At 25.6% G+C, this 16921-nt stretch overlaps 2 protein-coding genes and 1 long non-coding RNA gene across 14 annotated transcripts; 2 read left to right on the forward strand and 1 right to left on the reverse strand.

Moving 5' to 3' along the window:
• The first annotated feature begins 60 nt into the window (after positions 1-60).
• LOC105735229 (uncharacterized) lies at positions 61-10048 on the forward strand. The gene is made up of 3 exons (XR_015292527.1): positions 61-202; positions 8756-8913; positions 9690-10048. It is a non-coding gene; the product is annotated as an uncharacterized LOC105735229 (long non-coding RNA).
• Positions 976-11310, reverse strand: Usp47 (ubiquitin specific protease 47). 9 transcript variants are annotated; one of them, XM_086909943.1, is made up of 18 exons: positions 10301-11310; positions 10167-10221; positions 9096-9287; positions 8747-9005; positions 8481-8659; positions 8207-8381; positions 8019-8140; positions 7760-7953; positions 7467-7681; positions 7086-7306; positions 6819-6983; positions 6367-6748; positions 5928-6296; positions 5399-5836; positions 5068-5324; positions 4619-4978; positions 4391-4551; positions 976-4292 (listed from the first exon to the last, which is right to left on the reverse strand). In XM_086909943.1, exons 3-18 carry the CDS (start codon positions 9282-9284, stop codon positions 4142-4144), a joined length of 3837 nt encoding a protein of 1278 aa, XP_086766069.1. In that variant the 5' UTR covers positions 9285-9287; positions 10167-10221; positions 10301-11310; the 3' UTR covers positions 976-4141. The 9 variants fall into 9 exon arrangements, with proteins under 9 accessions (XP_086766069.1, XP_086766064.1, XP_012340904.1 ...); XM_086909938.1 differs by having other exon boundaries at positions 8207-8402; XM_012485450.3 differs by having other exon boundaries at positions 11144-11237.
• A 472-nt stretch (positions 11311-11782) lies between these two features.
• Positions 11783-16894, forward strand: Tsc1 (tuberous sclerosis 1 protein hamartin). 4 transcript variants are annotated; one of them, XM_031915918.2, is made up of 15 exons: positions 11783-11905; positions 12325-12590; positions 12664-12929; positions 12992-13225; positions 13297-13490; positions 13581-13693; positions 13764-14002; positions 14066-14389; positions 14463-14663; positions 14755-15022; positions 15124-15347; positions 15431-15556; positions 15640-15876; positions 15945-16041; positions 16125-16894. In XM_031915918.2, exons 2-15 carry the CDS (start codon positions 12482-12484, stop codon positions 16622-16624), a joined length of 3132 nt encoding a protein of 1043 aa, XP_031771778.2. In that variant the 5' UTR covers positions 11783-11905; positions 12325-12481; the 3' UTR covers positions 16625-16894. The 4 variants fall into 4 exon arrangements, with proteins under 4 accessions (XP_031771778.2, XP_086766074.1, XP_086766076.1 ...); XM_086909948.1 differs by having other exon boundaries at positions 14755-15010; XM_086909950.1 differs by having other exon boundaries at positions 14478-14663.
• Positions 16895-16921: the final 27 nt, after the last annotated feature.

Raw genomic sequence — 16921 nt, forward strand, 5'->3', positions numbered from 1 at the left:
TTTAAAAAACCATCTTTTTAGAAGCATTCGAAGATGGCTCTGATGATCAATTCTTAGTTTATCTCTGTTCTTTCTTTATGCGTTTCATTTGTAACATTCTGAAGATGGCATTAATTTCACTATTTTTCTCTATTTCTGTCCTTTTTTGTTCTTGTTTTTATTTATCTTTTATACTTGCTTGCAGCACGTGATCACAGATGAGGTAGGAATGTCAATTGAATATATTTTTATAATTTCTTTTTTAAAAAATGTGTCTTAATATTTAATGTAAAAATATAAATATGATATTCTCAAATTTATAAGGTATCTCAATGATCTTACAATATATATATTCTAATATATATGTTTTTTTATGCAAAACATCGCTGTAAACAGTGGTGAAATATAAATCAAAGCCCGATTCAGTCAACAAAAAAAATAAAAAAAAATTTTATTATTTATGATTGATCTTTAATTTTAGTTATGATTATTCTGAATTAAATTGGTAATATTAATAATTTTTATTTTAATAATTAAAATAATTAAACATTGAAATAGTAAGTAATAATAAGTTCTAGTTCTCTCAAAATATAGAAAAATCCTTAATTAATATTTAAGTAATGTTTAATATAAAAATGTTTTTAAAGTTGAATAGTTTTTATTTAATAATTTTTTTAATTATGTTAAAAGAATTAAGGAAGTAAAATAAGAAATAAAGAATGAAAAAAATTAAGAACGTATTATATTAAAGAAAATAACGTATTATATTAAAATAAATAAATTTTCAGAAATGAAATTAATAATGAATGTAAAAATTGTTAAAAATTATTTTAAAAATATCTTATTTTTGTTTATATAAAATGTGTATTTGTTAAAATTGATAAATATATTATCTATATAAGTAAATAACTCTTTTATAAAATAATATATATAAAATATTATATTTATAAAATAATAAATGTTATAAAAAAAAAAATAAAACATGAAATAAAAACATAGTTTCAACGAAATATTTATTCAGTTCCATTTCAAACGACTCACGCAAAAAAGCATATTAAAAATTAATGGATATAACAATCGTCAAAGGCAAGAGAAAACACCAGTAAATACAAACAATAAAATTCAATCATTTCGATATTCAATTATTAATATAAGTGAACATAATTTGTTTTGTAGTGTATAATACAAAAACATATTTAATCGTCAATAATGAAAAGAATTCATTAAAAACTACAATCATAATATTTAAAGTTTGCGCGTTACAATTTTGACATTATCTTATCTGCAAAAAAACAATACGACTTTTAATGTCATTTGTATTACTTCACTAACGTAAATACTTCAATATTTTAAACATTAATCAAAAGATGGTGAAATACTCACGTTCAATTCAAAGAACTAAAATACTTAAAAACTTTAAATATATACTTAAGTAGAGATATATAAATATTGAAAATTGTTATAGGAATATACGTAAATATTGAATATTGAAAATTAATGATATATTAAATTTGCAATAGATTTCTTTTCCTTATAATAACAAAGAAGTGTTTGAGAAAAAAGTTTTAAAAATTATTTAATAACGTATAATTCAAACGAAAAGTTCATTCAAATAATCGATAATGTTCGCAGTCTTACAAATTTTTTAAATCAGTACAAACAAATATAAAAATATCAATGGGGTTACAGAGTGCTTAAGTTTAAATTTTTTCTGATAATTTATAAATTTCAAATTTATTATTCGCACATATACTACTATTATGCACAAAAGAGACTACTTCAATATTTGGTAATTACAAAAACAAATTAAAGCCTAGTTCGTTAAATTACAAATGATACAATGAGATTCAAAATAATATGAAAAGAAGATAAAAAGAATTAAGTTTTTCATTATTTTTAAATATAGCAAAAATACTAATGGCAAATAGTAATTAATTTTTAAACAAGAAATTGAAAAAATTATCAACGATAATTTTTTAACTCGTAGTTATTTCTTATAATCGTGTGTAAAATTTGTTTATATTATAAAATATAGAAGAAATGATTTTTATCATTATTTTTTTTTTTAATATTTATATTATATGTAATTATATCATTGATAAAATTATGATAATTTTTAGTTAGCATTTATAATGAAAGAATAAATTTTATTAATAATTCAAAACACAACTAATAGACCTGCATCTCGTAATTTTTTCAATTATCATAATGATATGCATCAACAAGATTTTCACAGCATGAAACTTGCTATTTTTTTTTCCTCATTTTTCTTTCTTACTTCGTAAACATCTAGATTGTCATGTTTATAACAAGTTATTAATATCGATATAATCATACGCGAACGATTTGAACTAGGCTTTCATGTAACAAATATATTATAAATATAAATTACAGTTATATATTGAAAATTGTTGAGAGCATTGTAAATTGTCGTACAACAATCGATATTATTATTTCAAAGATATATATATATATATATATAAATTCCTCCTTTTTTATATAATGAATTTTCAATACCTCTATCGAGTTTTAATTCAATTGCTTGCCTTGCCTTGATGAAACAATTGCAAAGAAATAATAAATCATGGACAGTCTATCAAAACGTTCTAATAGTGACAGGGATTAACAACAACTTTGTATTTAACCCTTTCAGCACCAAAATTTCTAAAAATGTAGTATTAATAAAAAATGCCAAGTTAAACTGCTGGTAAATGCAAAAAGGATGTATGTGCTACATGCATACATTGCATTATCGTACATTTTAATACAAAACATATTTTTATATGTATATATATATTTATATATTCTGATGTATGGTGATATTGATATGAAAAAAGATATCAATATTTGATTCACAAGTTTTATTATTTACAAGCATTGGTCTACAAAATGTAAATTTGGTGAATTTTGTTCAAGAATCTTTTATTTTCATTTATTGAAAACTCGATTTGTAGGAAATAGTTCTAATGCCAAAAAGTGGCTAAATATATTTTTTTGGTTTTTTCCAAGGATACAGATTTTGTTTGTATCCATAACATGTAATGAATGATAGCATACATAATTAAATAAATTAAAACAGATTGTATAGGATACATATCTGGCCAAAATTAATATTTATATTTCATATCGATTAATCTTTCTTTAATTTGATAATAGTAACGCTAATAATAAAAAATTGTATCAATTATTAATAAATTATTAATAAATTCGTAGAATGCATCAATTATTAATAAATTCATAGAATGTATATTTAATATATCCAAAATCATAGAAAATATTTGTATTGTTTTGAAGTAATTATTAAATTTAAATAGTTATATGAGCGCTACTACTTTCAAATTAAATAATTGAACTCAGGACTTATGATACTATTATATTGTAAGAATGCAATTTAACCTATACTGGCATTAAAAGGGTTAATTATGTTGTGTCAGATAAATGTTTTCTTTTTCTTTTTTTTTTTTTTTTTTTTCTTAATCAACAAATATGAATATACTCTGTGCTGTATTTTGACATTAAAAATATTTAACATTTTAAACAAGATAATTAGCTAAAACGTTTTGATACAGATATGTGAAGATATAAAAATTCTTGAGATTAAGAAATGTATTAAAGAATTTGTGAAAATAATGTTACAGGAACTCCAAATACATATATATGTCAATTACACACACACATATCATAAGAAGTCCATAGTTTAAATTCGAATTATCACCATTAATTCATTTTTTTTTTCTTCTTTCTTATACATAATTCACTATTATTTAGCACTTTCATTATTTTCATCAGTATTTGTGCTTTTAAATGAAATTCTATAGCTTAATAATCCATATGTTATTGGGAATTTTATGATTCTTATGGTATTAAAACACATTAAAATCAAACGAGATAATCGAAATTTGAAATCTTTTGGTAACGAGTAGTATTTCACAAACTCGAGAAATTTTATAAATCCGATTGGTTCGAAGAGCCAAAAAGCTTTAAAGACATGGAAGCTTTGAAATAGTGAAGACTTACTGAAGCACAGAATATTTTGTAATTGTTGAGTACTTGATTCCACAAATACCTGACACGATGTTATCACTTTGTACGCAAACGTTTCATGTTCCCACACATGCCTATTTAACAATTGTTTTTCAGAATACGTATGTTCAATAGAGGATCATTCACCATCCAAATATATTCTAAGCGCTTTTTCTTTACGCGCATTATAACGTGATGCAGAAGAAAGTGGTAAAAAAGGTGATACTTCTCGAATTGCGATATCATTGTACTCTTCTTGCGTTAATGGTTGTGAAGTTTCCCTGCTATCTCTATTAAATAGAAATTTCGGGAGTTAATTAATTTTTATATTTTATTTTAATCATCTTATATTCTATATCATAATTATTTTTTAAGATATACGACATACCTATATAAGAATACAGCACCATCTTCAACATTAAGTTCATCACCAGATGTTAATTCAATCCAATCTTCATCATTTTCAACTCGTACAACAGGTATATGTACTGAACCCTTTCCTCTCATTATATTTATATACTTTTCAGGTATATCCGATATCAAAGATAACTAAGTAAAAATTCAATATTATTATTTGATTATTTTCTTTTAATAAATGATATACATATACACATACTTTTTTCATCATTTCTTCCATTGTTGTTTCATCTAAAACAATTTCTTGAGGTGGTCCAAAGTGTCTTTTTGTAGGAAACCAACGCCGGACAAATATAATAACTTGATTACTATTAGTTACTGGATCTTTATCAGGTAACTCTTGTACAATCATTTCAAATTGAGAATAAAACTGGAAGTCCTTGAATTTTTGATGATCTAAAAGTACTTTCGATGGTAATACAAAGCACTTTTCTCTTAATCTACATCTTTCGTATGGTATCTCTATATTGTATCTTCTTTTCATTTCTGCAAGAATCTCTTTTTTCGCTTGGCCTACAGTCATATCTTCCGAAACTATCCATTCAAACAAAAATTTGCCCTGTTAAAAAAAATGTTATCATTTATATTAATAATAATATTGTTAATTAAAATTACAAAATATACAAAATATGACAAAATTTATTATACCTCAGCCGAATCAAGGAAAAATTGATGCAACTTTACTGTAAATTCACCATTACGTAAAGCTCGTCCTATCTCTATCCAAAGTTTTTCTCCATCTTCGTAAGAAACAAGTTGACTAAGTAAACAACTACAGTCTGATTCACCACATTCATCAAAATAGCGACAAATTTTGAAATATTCTGCGGGTACACCCACATACGGTTCTAAATTTTTCTTCAAGGTATTGAATATCATTCTTTTGTCTACTAATACTTTCAGAACTGAAGTCAAAGTAATCGTTATTAAATATTTTTTTTGTTTTAAATATTTTATAGAACAAATTTAAAATACATACATTTCTCATTGTGATTTGTATATGGAGTAGCTTTAAAATAATATTCTGAATCATCGATAATATTATCCCAGTTTTCGATTCCAACTTGATTTAACATTTTAATAGCTCGATTACTCGTACTCGATGGAAGATAAGGTAATTGAAAATCATCATCTCCTGGAGCGTCTCCAACTAATGTTTTGTCACTATCACTCAGACTACTATCTTCACTATTACTTTGTTCTGGAGTATGCCATTCTTCACCTTCTCCTAATTGAGGACTTGCATTTCTTACTGGTGTATCTTCAATAAGTTTTCCACTCTTTAAAGTATCATTACATTTTGTACCAGTATCTCGATGAGATTCAATATTTGTTTTTGATGGACTATCAATTACAGATTTTTCTTTATCTTTACATACTTCTTCTAACATAGGAATATTTAATTCTTCCAACATTTCTACAAATTATTTAATAAAATATAATATCATATGTTATAATTTTTGAAAAGAATATTCAAAAGAATTATTTAATAAAAGTACATTACTTACCTTTACTTGGATTAGGAGGTAATCTTATTCGTAAAGTTATAATATTTTCCAATTGTTCAGCAATTCTAGATATTGTTGTTTCCAAATAAGATTTATTACATTCAGCATCACAATTAGTACATACAAATACTTTAACTAAATTACAAAATTCTGCAACTGCCAATATAGCGTCATCATTCTGTACGAGTATTGTATCTGTTCCGTGTTTTCGTAAAACTATTTTCATATCATCTGGATCCATATTAACAAATTTTCCTACTACTTGTTTATATTCTTTCACTGTCTGTGTAAATAAACCTCGTACATTTAATGGTCCTTCAATAAGTTTTTTTCTAGCTACATCGACGACATATAATTTAGTTACAATACCTATTAAAAAAAATAAAAAATTTGTTTATACAATGAATATATACATAAATATGTACAAACAAATACGTACCACCTCGTAAATGTGGCTCAAATTTTTGATCTTTATCACGTATTTCCAACAATAAACTATATCGATTCACTCGATGACACCAAATACTTGCAAACGTTTCGTGTTCTCTACCCTCATAGCTAGCCACAATCAAGTCATTGTTGGGATCGTAAGCAACTAAACGACATTGATTTAAGCTTACCATGCCTTCCAAACAAAAGTTTTTATAAACATACTTTGTCGTTTCAGCCCAAGTTGCATTAGGCAAAAAGGAAAGTCTAAAATTCAGTTTTTTATCTTCTGTAGGATGTTGACAATATACTTTTACTTTAGGTGTGGCTAGATCTTTTTCGCGACTTTTTCTATCATTATCTTCATTTTCTTTCATTTTTTTTAATAATTCCTAAAGTAAAATATTATTAAAAAAGAGAAAAAGGTATCATTAAATAGAGTAATATCCTCTAATATTTTACCTGTATATGTTTTGGAAAATCCTGTACTTGCATAGGTAAAGTATTACGAGTGGGATCAATTTGTCTATACATAAGCATATAAGCATTAGTACTACTATAAGCTCCACTGAAATATGATCTGGTTGAACCACCACCATATGTTTTCTGAATATCATCATGAGTTATCTATAATTAATGTAATAATATAGAATTTATAACAACATTACTATATATTTAAATAGTATTTACTTTTCTTTATTAGTATTATAAATAAATATTATTAAATACCTGTGTTACACTTTGATCATTAAAACAAAACCATTCTTGTGTTCTAAAATCTTTTATGTAAGCATAGTAATGCCCACCACTAGCGCTACCGCTATGAATCATAATTGAAAATAATTCATAATTATAAGGTCCTTTTGCTGCATTACTATTACGATTTTTTTCATTTTCATGATTATGCATAGTACAATTCGATGTTGAAGGTCCATTACTCATATCTATGCCTAAAAATAAAATATTCATTAAAAATATAATTATTAATTACTAAAATGTATATAAAGTATTAATATATTGTGACTTTTAAAAATCAATATACAAAAATAATGGTTAAAGCTTATAAACAATTTAAATTTGTATCCTGTATAATTTATAAAAACACTGTACCTTCATCATCATCTTGATCATGATTTGTTGAATGATTACTATTAGGAAGACTGTTTTCACAGGGAGGACAATCATCATCTAATGTGCCACTATCTGTTATAGAGTTATCATCGCATTTTGCTAAACTATTATTTTCATCAGTAGTTGGAGATTCTTGGAGATTTGGATTTGAAGCAATAAAAGAATTTAAATTTAATGTATCCGGAAAAGTAACCCTAAAATTAAAAGTTTAACATGAAAGCATAAGATTAATGAAAAAATATTAACAAGAAAAATAATTCATATATATTTACTTATCGTTAAGTTTAATTCTATGAAAAGTTTTAAAATCAAAATCAAATCGTTTAAGATGAAGGGTTAAAAGATAGGGAAATTTTGTGAATTTTAATCCTTTATGAGCATCACATTTTTTATTACATTTTTCACAATGATATTGATTACTTCCTTCCAAAATTTCATACTGAACAAATGCTCTTAAAGCTTCTTCCTATTAAAAATAATATTAATATATAATAAATTTTATTTATAAATAAAAATATAATATAAACTTACCACACTAGTATATGCCACATTGCTACCAAATGGTCTTACTGGTAATGGTATATCAAGAAAAGTATCTTCTCTAGATTTTTCAGTACCACATTCAAGACATTTAACATAATCAATCATCTTTCCTAACAATATAAAAATCAAATTACAAACTCCTTTCTAATATTCATAAATGCTTCAAATGTACATACCTTCATAAAGTCTATTTATCAAATCAGCTTGTTCTGTATTTTTAAATTTTTGTTCTAAAGCATCAAACATAACTCTGCAAAGTTCTTGAATATCATGTTGTTGCCAAGCTTCTGTAGAATCCCAACCAAAACTTTTTGTTAATGAGGTAGTTTCTACTGCTGATTTTGTTGATGTCTGTAAATATAAAAAAATGTACTTAAATATGTTTTTATAATCATAAATTCATAAAATTATAAAATATATTTTACGTAATTGTACTGTAATTATGTAAACCTGTAAATTTAAAAATAACTTCTGTAATTGATATGGAATACTATTGGCTTCGTCTTTTTCTGATCCATCTATGTATTCCCAATTGTACAATGCATTTCGAAATTCAGGAGTCATATATAATGCTTGTAATAGACTATTTAAGTAACATGTCATTGCTTGATTGACTAAACCAACATAATCTTAAAAAGAAAAATTAATAATAAAGCATATCATTATAAAATTTTAATCTATATTATTGAAAAAAAATTAAAGTAAATATCACATACTTGTTTCAGATTTAATAAGACTTTTGAAATCAATATTATTATCTTCACCCCATACTGATGAATGATTAGGAGATGGTGGAGGAGGATTGTATGCAGACTGATGACGCATAATACAATATGATGATTGCTTCTGCATTAAGATATCTGTTGGATCCATAACTAATAATGTAGGTTTGTGTTCACTCGAAGATTCTCGGTCAAAAGAAAAATCCACACCAATTTCTGACATTGTTTTATCTTTCACTTCTGATAAATTAATCTAATCGTAATAATAATTTTAATTTAATATGAAAAAAATACTAGTAAACTATTGATAAATAATTATAATAATGAAACAAAAATTACTAACCAATTTTCCAGCTGATACTAAATATAATTGAAAACTATCTTGTGGTATTTGACAATGTTCTTCAATATAAACATAAAGCTCCTCACCACGGGTAGATTCATGTAATAGTAGTCTATCACTGGTAAACTTATCTTTAAATCCAGATAGACTACATTGAATGAAACATATTTGACCAGCTCTACAAACCATGGTCTGCAATAAGAAATTAAATGAAATATGCAATATTTGAATGAAATTTAATTTATTTTTTAAAAATAATCTATTATGGATAATTATTTTATTATGGATAAAAATGCAATCTAATATCTTAAATATATTTTTAAAAAATTATGTAATTTAATATTATTTTAGTTTACACAACATCAATTATTGTTTATTTTTTAAGAAAATAAAATTATATTTTTACATGATAATGTTGAAAAATTTAATAAATTAATTATTATTTATATTGTTTTAAAATAAATCAAAATTATTAATCAACAAAAAGAAATTAATAAGTATTACCATAAATGTATAGAAAATAAAGGGATATTCACTTTTAATTAATAAATATAATATTTAGAGATAATGTTACAACTGATCAGTAATTTTCAGACAAATAAAATTGGCAATATGCCATACTAAAGGTAGAAAATGAGGGAGATCTACGCAACACAGTAAGATACTACTCTGCACAGTATGACACAGTAAGGAAAGCCTATAGAGCCTCCAGTTATATTTAGAATGTCTAAACGAAGACTTGGAAAATGGCTCTCTTCTCCGACATCAGAATTCTCCCCTCTCTTTTTCTTTCTTCCTTACTCTATTACCACTTCCCTATTCTACATTTTCTTTTGTATAAATGCCAAATAAATTAAAATAAATTTTTGTATTAAATTTTATAAATTAAATTTCCTAATATAATGTACAAAATATAAATTATTTTATATATGAATAAATTTTTAAAAACAAAATACTATTTTTTATTAAAATGATACAATATAAAAAATAATCTATTACAATTATTTATATGCAAATCTTTTTTAATATTTATAATCAGAGTTAATATCTATAATTATATTTAATACTTACTAGCAATATATATATTGTAGAGTCCAGTCCTCGTATACCTCTTTATTATTTCAATCTAAAAGATTTCAAAACAATATAAAATTATAATTGACATTTATCCAAATCCAAAATTTCATAAAATTTTAAAAACTAACATTTTTATCTTGTAATAATGTATAATCTTGTATTAAATTACATTTCACCAATAACTTCTTTTATCAAGTTTTGCTACAGTCTTTGAAAGTAGCAATAAAAATCACTTCTTCTTACATTTTTTACAAACACAGACAAAATAACCATCCTTTCGTTTTATTTAAACCAATAAAATTCATTCGTAAATAGGGAATTATAAATTTAAAGTTCGAATTAGTGTTACTAACTTGCACAAATAATGTATTAAATGTTATTGTAACAGAACTTTTTTTAATAAAAACAACACATAATGTAAACAAGTCACAAAACAAGAGTCCACGAAATACAAGCACAAATGATATATTTCACACTTTTACCGATGTCTGTTAAAAAATCAAAGACGAAAAACGTATAACACGGTTTAAAATGTTTGTACGATGAAAAAACGATTGATTAGACGAACGAAAATCGAGCGCATAATACTCAGAAGATCGGAATGCGCTCTTGTGCTAATACAATCGAGTTAAAACAAGGCTTTTCGTTTCATGACGATTAACAAAATGTTGTCTGACGATATATACGATTCTTGACCAATATTAGTATTTTAATGAATAAGGAAATATTCAATTGATGTCACGCTAGTTTGTTAACTAACAAGACACTAACAAGAATAAACGTAAGGTCTTATGAAATGGCTGGCCAAATACTCGTCTTGTTGGAACTCACGTTTAATGAGATTTACACTTGAATAATTCGTTTTTGAATTTGTTAATCATATTTACATTCTTTCATCACATAAATTCTAATCGAAGTACTTCTTTCGTACATCAATATAGAAATTTTCGGTATAATATTTGACTCCTTACCGAAATCACTAAGAGACATGTGCGACGTTCACTTTACGCCATATTTTCTACACAACACAGTTCGGTGCTGCCATGTAATAATGCCAATCAAAAACTACAAGCATAAAGAAGATATAGAATAGATTAAATACCTAGTAATACATTTTTATGTTATTTAATTTAAGAAATGTAGATCTTTTTATTTTTGTATTTTTTCCTGATGTCAATTCAATATACCAGTTTAACATAGAAAGAAGATTACATTACTTATGTTTGAAAACTAAATTTAGTGAAAGCTAAATACATGTTTCAAAAATAAAATTTAAAATATGAGAATGAATTGTAATAATTTTATAAGATCGCTTAGAATATTATTCCAAATGAATTAAAAAAATAAATGTTTTTTTATAAAAATATTTTAATACGTTATTATTATAATTTCTTTAATTAAAATTATTTTTTAATCTTCACTAATAATTTTTACATTATACAAATAAATGCGTATGTATATGTATAAGAAATAAATTCTGTAATATTATTACTTACTAATATCAACATAAGCAGATTTATTTATGATAATTATTACAAAATAACAAAAACGAAGCTATCAGTGTTAATTTTAATAGTTTTTGGAACGTAAATGGAATTGTTAAGCGATATAGCGATTATAGCGCTACTCATATTGTAGCAACATCAATGCATACCAGTCTATGATATATCTGCGATGGTGTACTAGTCGCCATAGAACTCATAAAATTGCTTGAAGTACTCGATGAATTTCGGGTAAGTTCATTCATTAATTCATATCGATGTATTGATAATTAAAATTAGCATTTGATGTTTTATTTAAAAGTTCAAACAGCATTTACAAAAAATATTTTGCAGACATCGTTCTGAATGACCTTTTTATGAGTATCATAGAATCGAACCGACAATTTTTTTTATACATACAAAATGAAATATTCATTAATAATAAAGAAATTATATATATGAAATTCTTTAAATTCTCTAAAAAATTGTAATTTTAAAAAAATTAAAAATTATTTTTATAAAGTGTATTTAATTATAAAATTATAACATTAAAATTAATGTGCCGATTTATAAAATTGACAGTTCGTAATAATTGAAATTAAAAACCTTTTTTATTTATTTTTTTTTATCTAATAAATTTAATTTCTGAATATTATTCTTTTCTATTATAGGTATTTAAAGATTTTCTTTGCTTCTAATGAAGCTCATTTTACATAACAAATGACAGATGGATAAAACTAAGTTTTATAAATTAACTTCTACTTCCACTATATGATCAAACGATCAGAATAAATATTATTTGTCTATATTGGAATAAGCATTATCAAGATGAATATCAATTCAATAGGCATAGTTGATCTGTTTAATTTATTGGAATCCAACAAACTTGGGGAGGTAGAAAAAATTAAAAAAGTATTTCATGAACTTTTTTTGAGTAGTAAGTAAGGTTATAAATTTAAAAATATTTAATAATTTTGTTTTTCTTTTAATGGTTTTTTAAAATTTTACAGCAAAAGATAATTGGTTGGTAAATGGTCTTTTTGATTATTATCTGTCCACGAATTCCTTAAGAGCTGTTGAGGTATTAGCTGGTGTTCGTGATCCACATGATAAGCATCTTTTAGATCGTTTATCAGAAGCTCTTTCTAAATCTGGAAGTAGCAGCCAAAGAATTCAAACTCTTACTTTATTAGGTCATATTGCCCGTCGTCAGCCAACTTGGTTATACAAGCTTGCAAGTCATACTTTATTTCGGGATTTACTTAAGTTACTTAAGGTAGAATTAAATTTTAACAAATAAATAAATTTGTTGAATAACAATCAATTTTACAATTTTAGATGGAAGCAGATACATTATCTCTTATGAGTGCACTTTTACTCTTAGTAATGTTATTGCCAATGTTACCTGCTGCTTTAGGGCCATATCTCTCAGAAATTTTTGAAGTATTTGGTCGATTGGCCTCTTATTATCATCATCAGTCATCATCTATATTTTCATCTCCTATGCATTTTACTTCAAAAACAATAACAGGGACAATAGATAAAAATCATTTATATTTATTACATTTGCAAGTAAGTATATTTATTATAGATTAATATTATTTATAAATGAAGATAAGTAATATTTTTTAAATTTTTTGTAGGTTGGACTATATAGTTTATTTCACAGATTATATGCCATGTATCCTTGTAACTTTATTTCATATTTAAAACAACAGTACATTCAACGAGATCAATTAGCTACTTTTACTCATACAATTAGACCAATGTTAGATTCAGTGCGTATGCATCCTTTACTTGTTACTGCTTCTAAGGATACAGAGATTTCTGCTGCTAGGTATTTTTTATTACAAAAAATACTAATTTAGAAAAAAATTATATTATATTATAAAAAGACATAATTATTGTATATTTTATTATTTTTTAGATGGAAAAAAATGGAGCATCATGATATTATGGCAGAATGTGGTCGTTTTACATTGGATAAATGTCGAGAAGAAGTATTTCGTACTACAAATTCACGTTCTACGCCACCTTTAGGTTTGTAAGTTTTATTAAAGAAATATACATATAATTATGAATGTAGTTATACTATTAATATATGTTCCAGATTATTCTTCTATGTATACTCCAATAAACATTAGTGGAGGAATAGCACCATCAGAAATCAGTAATGGTGAAGATGATACATTTTGGTCACCAAGTATGGCAGTGCCACCACATAGTCCTCAGTTTCCAGTTACATCTCATGAACAACGATCTACTCCATCAACACCTAATAATAACAGAAGTGGTACATCTCCACCAGAAGCTGCAGTTGAAGCCACTCCAGAAACAACTCCTGTTAAGGTATGTTTAAAAATTTCCAAGAAAAAAATAAATTGAAATTATGTTTATAATTTTATTATTTAGGATTTACGAAAGTTATCAACGAGGCAAGTACCTACTGGTTCTGTCGCAGTTCGCGCTCTTACTGCATTTGGTAATGGTACAGTAGGTTCAAATTCACGACCATCCACACCGATTCCTTTAAATCCGTCTGTGTCTGGCTCTTTAATTGGAAGTGGAAATGCGAACAATGCACATGGTTTTTTTTCGCACAAGCTAAGTAAAATTATCGCAGATAGACAAACTATCGCTCAACAAAAGTCATCTATTAACGTCGATGAAGATGGAAAATTTTCAGAAATAAATACACAGAATGGGAAAAACGATTCTTGGCAAGAAGATCAAGAGGTTCTGTATTTTATATACTTTTGTATGTAAGAATATTGTATATTAACAAATATTGGTATATATGTTTCTACAGCATTCTATTGTGCAGGTTTTAGAAATTGTAAGCTCTCAAACTACTGGAAAATTAGAAAGTTCAAAATATTGTGAACAAGAATATCATAATGAAAAAATGCAAAATGCTATTGCAGATTTGTCTCAAAAAGTTTATCAGCTTCGTTTGTATTCTCAAACAAGTCAAATTTCAACGCATTTAAATTTGAATTCTCTTTTTAAAGTGAGGTTTTTTTATCACTTAATATTCAATATTATTTAATATTTCTTACAAAGCAAAAAAGCATTTCAATAAAATATATATATATTTACAGATTAGAAAAAGTAAATCTTGTCCCGATATCAAAGTTCAAAAACAAATTATTGATGATAAACGAGATATAATGAAAATAATAGCGACAAAAAAATTAGAAGAAACGGGAACACAAACTTTCGATTTGCTTCCATATGAATATTTATTGTTGGGAATTCTGGATCAAAAAAATGAAATGAATTTACAAAAGCATTCATCTCAAGATACAGAACTTAGATTGTCACCAACTGCAATGCTTGATCGATATGTCGAAGCTTGTACGCATTCTGGTAACTATTATGGTGACAAAATGATTAATATAAAATAAAATTCAATAAAATAAATTTTATTTTTAGTTAATAGAAATTTTATAAAATATTTTTCTTCAAAGGGACTAATGCAATTAAACAGAAACAAAAAAAAGAAAATGATGGAGAAGATGAAATAGGAGAAGAAGATATATTTGACATTGAATGTGCAAATCAATTATTACAGCTTATGCAAATGCAACTCCAATTTGAACGGCAGCGTAGAGAAGTTCACGCTGAACGTAATCGAAGACTTCTTGGTAAACTGAGGGATTCACGTGCATTAGAAGAACATAATTATGCTTTGGTCAGTTGGAATTATTTATTCAAAATAAGATTTGATATCATTTTTAATTAATTATTGTTAAATACAAAATTCTTATCACGTAGACTGATCGTTTGAAAATAATGGAAAAAGAAGTAGAAAGCTTAAAAATTGAATTAGATCGTAATAAAAAAGAAGCTTGTCAAACTGAAGATCAATATAAAGATGCATTACACCACTGGCAAACTAAGGTAAAATTAATGAAAATGTTATTAATTTTATCGATTTTATTATTAAAAAAAATTTGTATAATAATATAATTAATAACATACAGTGTATTGAAGAACAGCGACAAAATCAAATAATAAAGGATCGCCTTGAATCTGTTGAACTTGAGTTAAAAAATGAACAAAAAAAAGTAGCAGACTATGAACGGCAAATTCGTTCTACGGAGGCTTCTCTGTTTGATGCAGGTCATCAACTAAGAGTAGCTTTAAAAGCTGCAAATCGTAGTAAAGAATTAGAACGTAATCTTGATATTATACAGAAAAAATTTCTTCTACTTAGAGAGGTAATATTTTTAAAAATTTTATATATATTTACATAATATCAAGTTCATTTTTATATATATATATATAGGCACAAGTAAAATTACAAGAAAGTACAAGTGGTCCTTCACCAATGACAAAGCAAGAAATAATACAAATACAAAAATCATATTCGGAAGAATTAACTAGTAAGTAAATTTCAATTATTTAAAATTAATTTTAGAAATATATTATAAATAACTAATATAAAATATTAATGATATTATAATAGATTTACGACGACAATTGGAATCGCGAACATCTTTTGTAGAAGCTTTGAAAATACGTTTAAGTGAACTAGAAAACAAAGAAGCGCGAAAAGAAGCGCAACTTGTAGAACTTCAACGACTTTTACAAGAAACAAAAGATCAACACGAAGCCGAATTGGAAGCCGTTGAATCAAAATATAAAGCACAAGCTGAGATCAATCTTCTTCTTGAAAGCCGTATACTTGAATTTCATGGAACACTAGAATCAGCAACTTGCAGTAATACTACTGTAAACAATTTAGCATCTTCAGCATCACCTAAAGAAAGATCACCTCCATTGTCAGCTAGTTTAGCTTCTTCTAGTGAGGGAAGTCTTGCCTTTATTCATTCAAGTACTGGAATAATAATGAATGACTGCTGTGATACCGCAGGCGAAATTCCTAATCTTCAAGCTATTGTCGAACCCGTGCCAAGTCAGGCTACGTCACCATCTCGTCAAAATCGAAATCCTAAACAAGACTAACGCTACGCAAATCTGATATCTTTTCGCATGCAGTTATTCTTTTTTGCACGCGTACAACTGTTATCCAGTGACGTGGTATTAAATCAGAAGAAAGTTATTTGTAGCTTTTTATCGACATATTATGCAGAATTCATAAAAATATTATTATCGCGTGATTTCGATAAATAATTGAAAATATACTGGTAATTAATAAAATTACTAGCATGATATAATTTCACTCTTAAAAAATGAATTCACAATGAATAAATGGTTGAGATATTTTGTGAGCAATTTTATATGTCTCAACTGTTAACACAT

Source organism: Apis florea, unplaced genomic scaffold (assembly GCF_048593485.1).
Source record: "Apis florea isolate Af1SG1 unplaced genomic scaffold, ASM4859348v1 contig_3170_pilon, whole genome shotgun sequence".
In the NCBI taxonomy this organism is placed as follows: domain Eukaryota; kingdom Metazoa; phylum Arthropoda; class Insecta; order Hymenoptera; family Apidae; genus Apis; species Apis florea.

What these genes read in the sequence shown, in the direction of transcription:
- Usp47 (XM_086909937.1), bottom strand. An exon ending in GATAAATAGACTTTATGAAG is followed by an intron (nt 8,141 to 8,206) that starts GTATGTACATTT and finishes TTATATTGTTAG; the next exon opens with GAAAGATGATTGATTATGTT. An exon ending in GGTGCTGTATTCTTATATAG is followed by an intron (nt 4,293 to 4,390) that starts GTATGTCGTATA and finishes TCTATTTAATAG; the next exon opens with AGATAGCAGGGAAACTTCAC.
- Tsc1 (XM_031915918.2), top strand. Translation starts at nt 12,482, where the DNA reads ATGAATATCAATTCAATAGGCATAGTTGATCTGTTTAATTTATTGGAA. An exon ending in TCATGAACTTTTTTTGAGTA is followed by an intron (nt 12,591 to 12,663) that starts GTAAGTAAGGTT and finishes AAAATTTTACAG; the next exon opens with CAAAAGATAATTGGTTGGTA. An exon ending in CTTGGCAAGAAGATCAAGAG is followed by an intron (nt 14,390 to 14,462) that starts GTTCTGTATTTT and finishes ATGTTTCTACAG; the next exon opens with CATTCTATTGTGCAGGTTTT.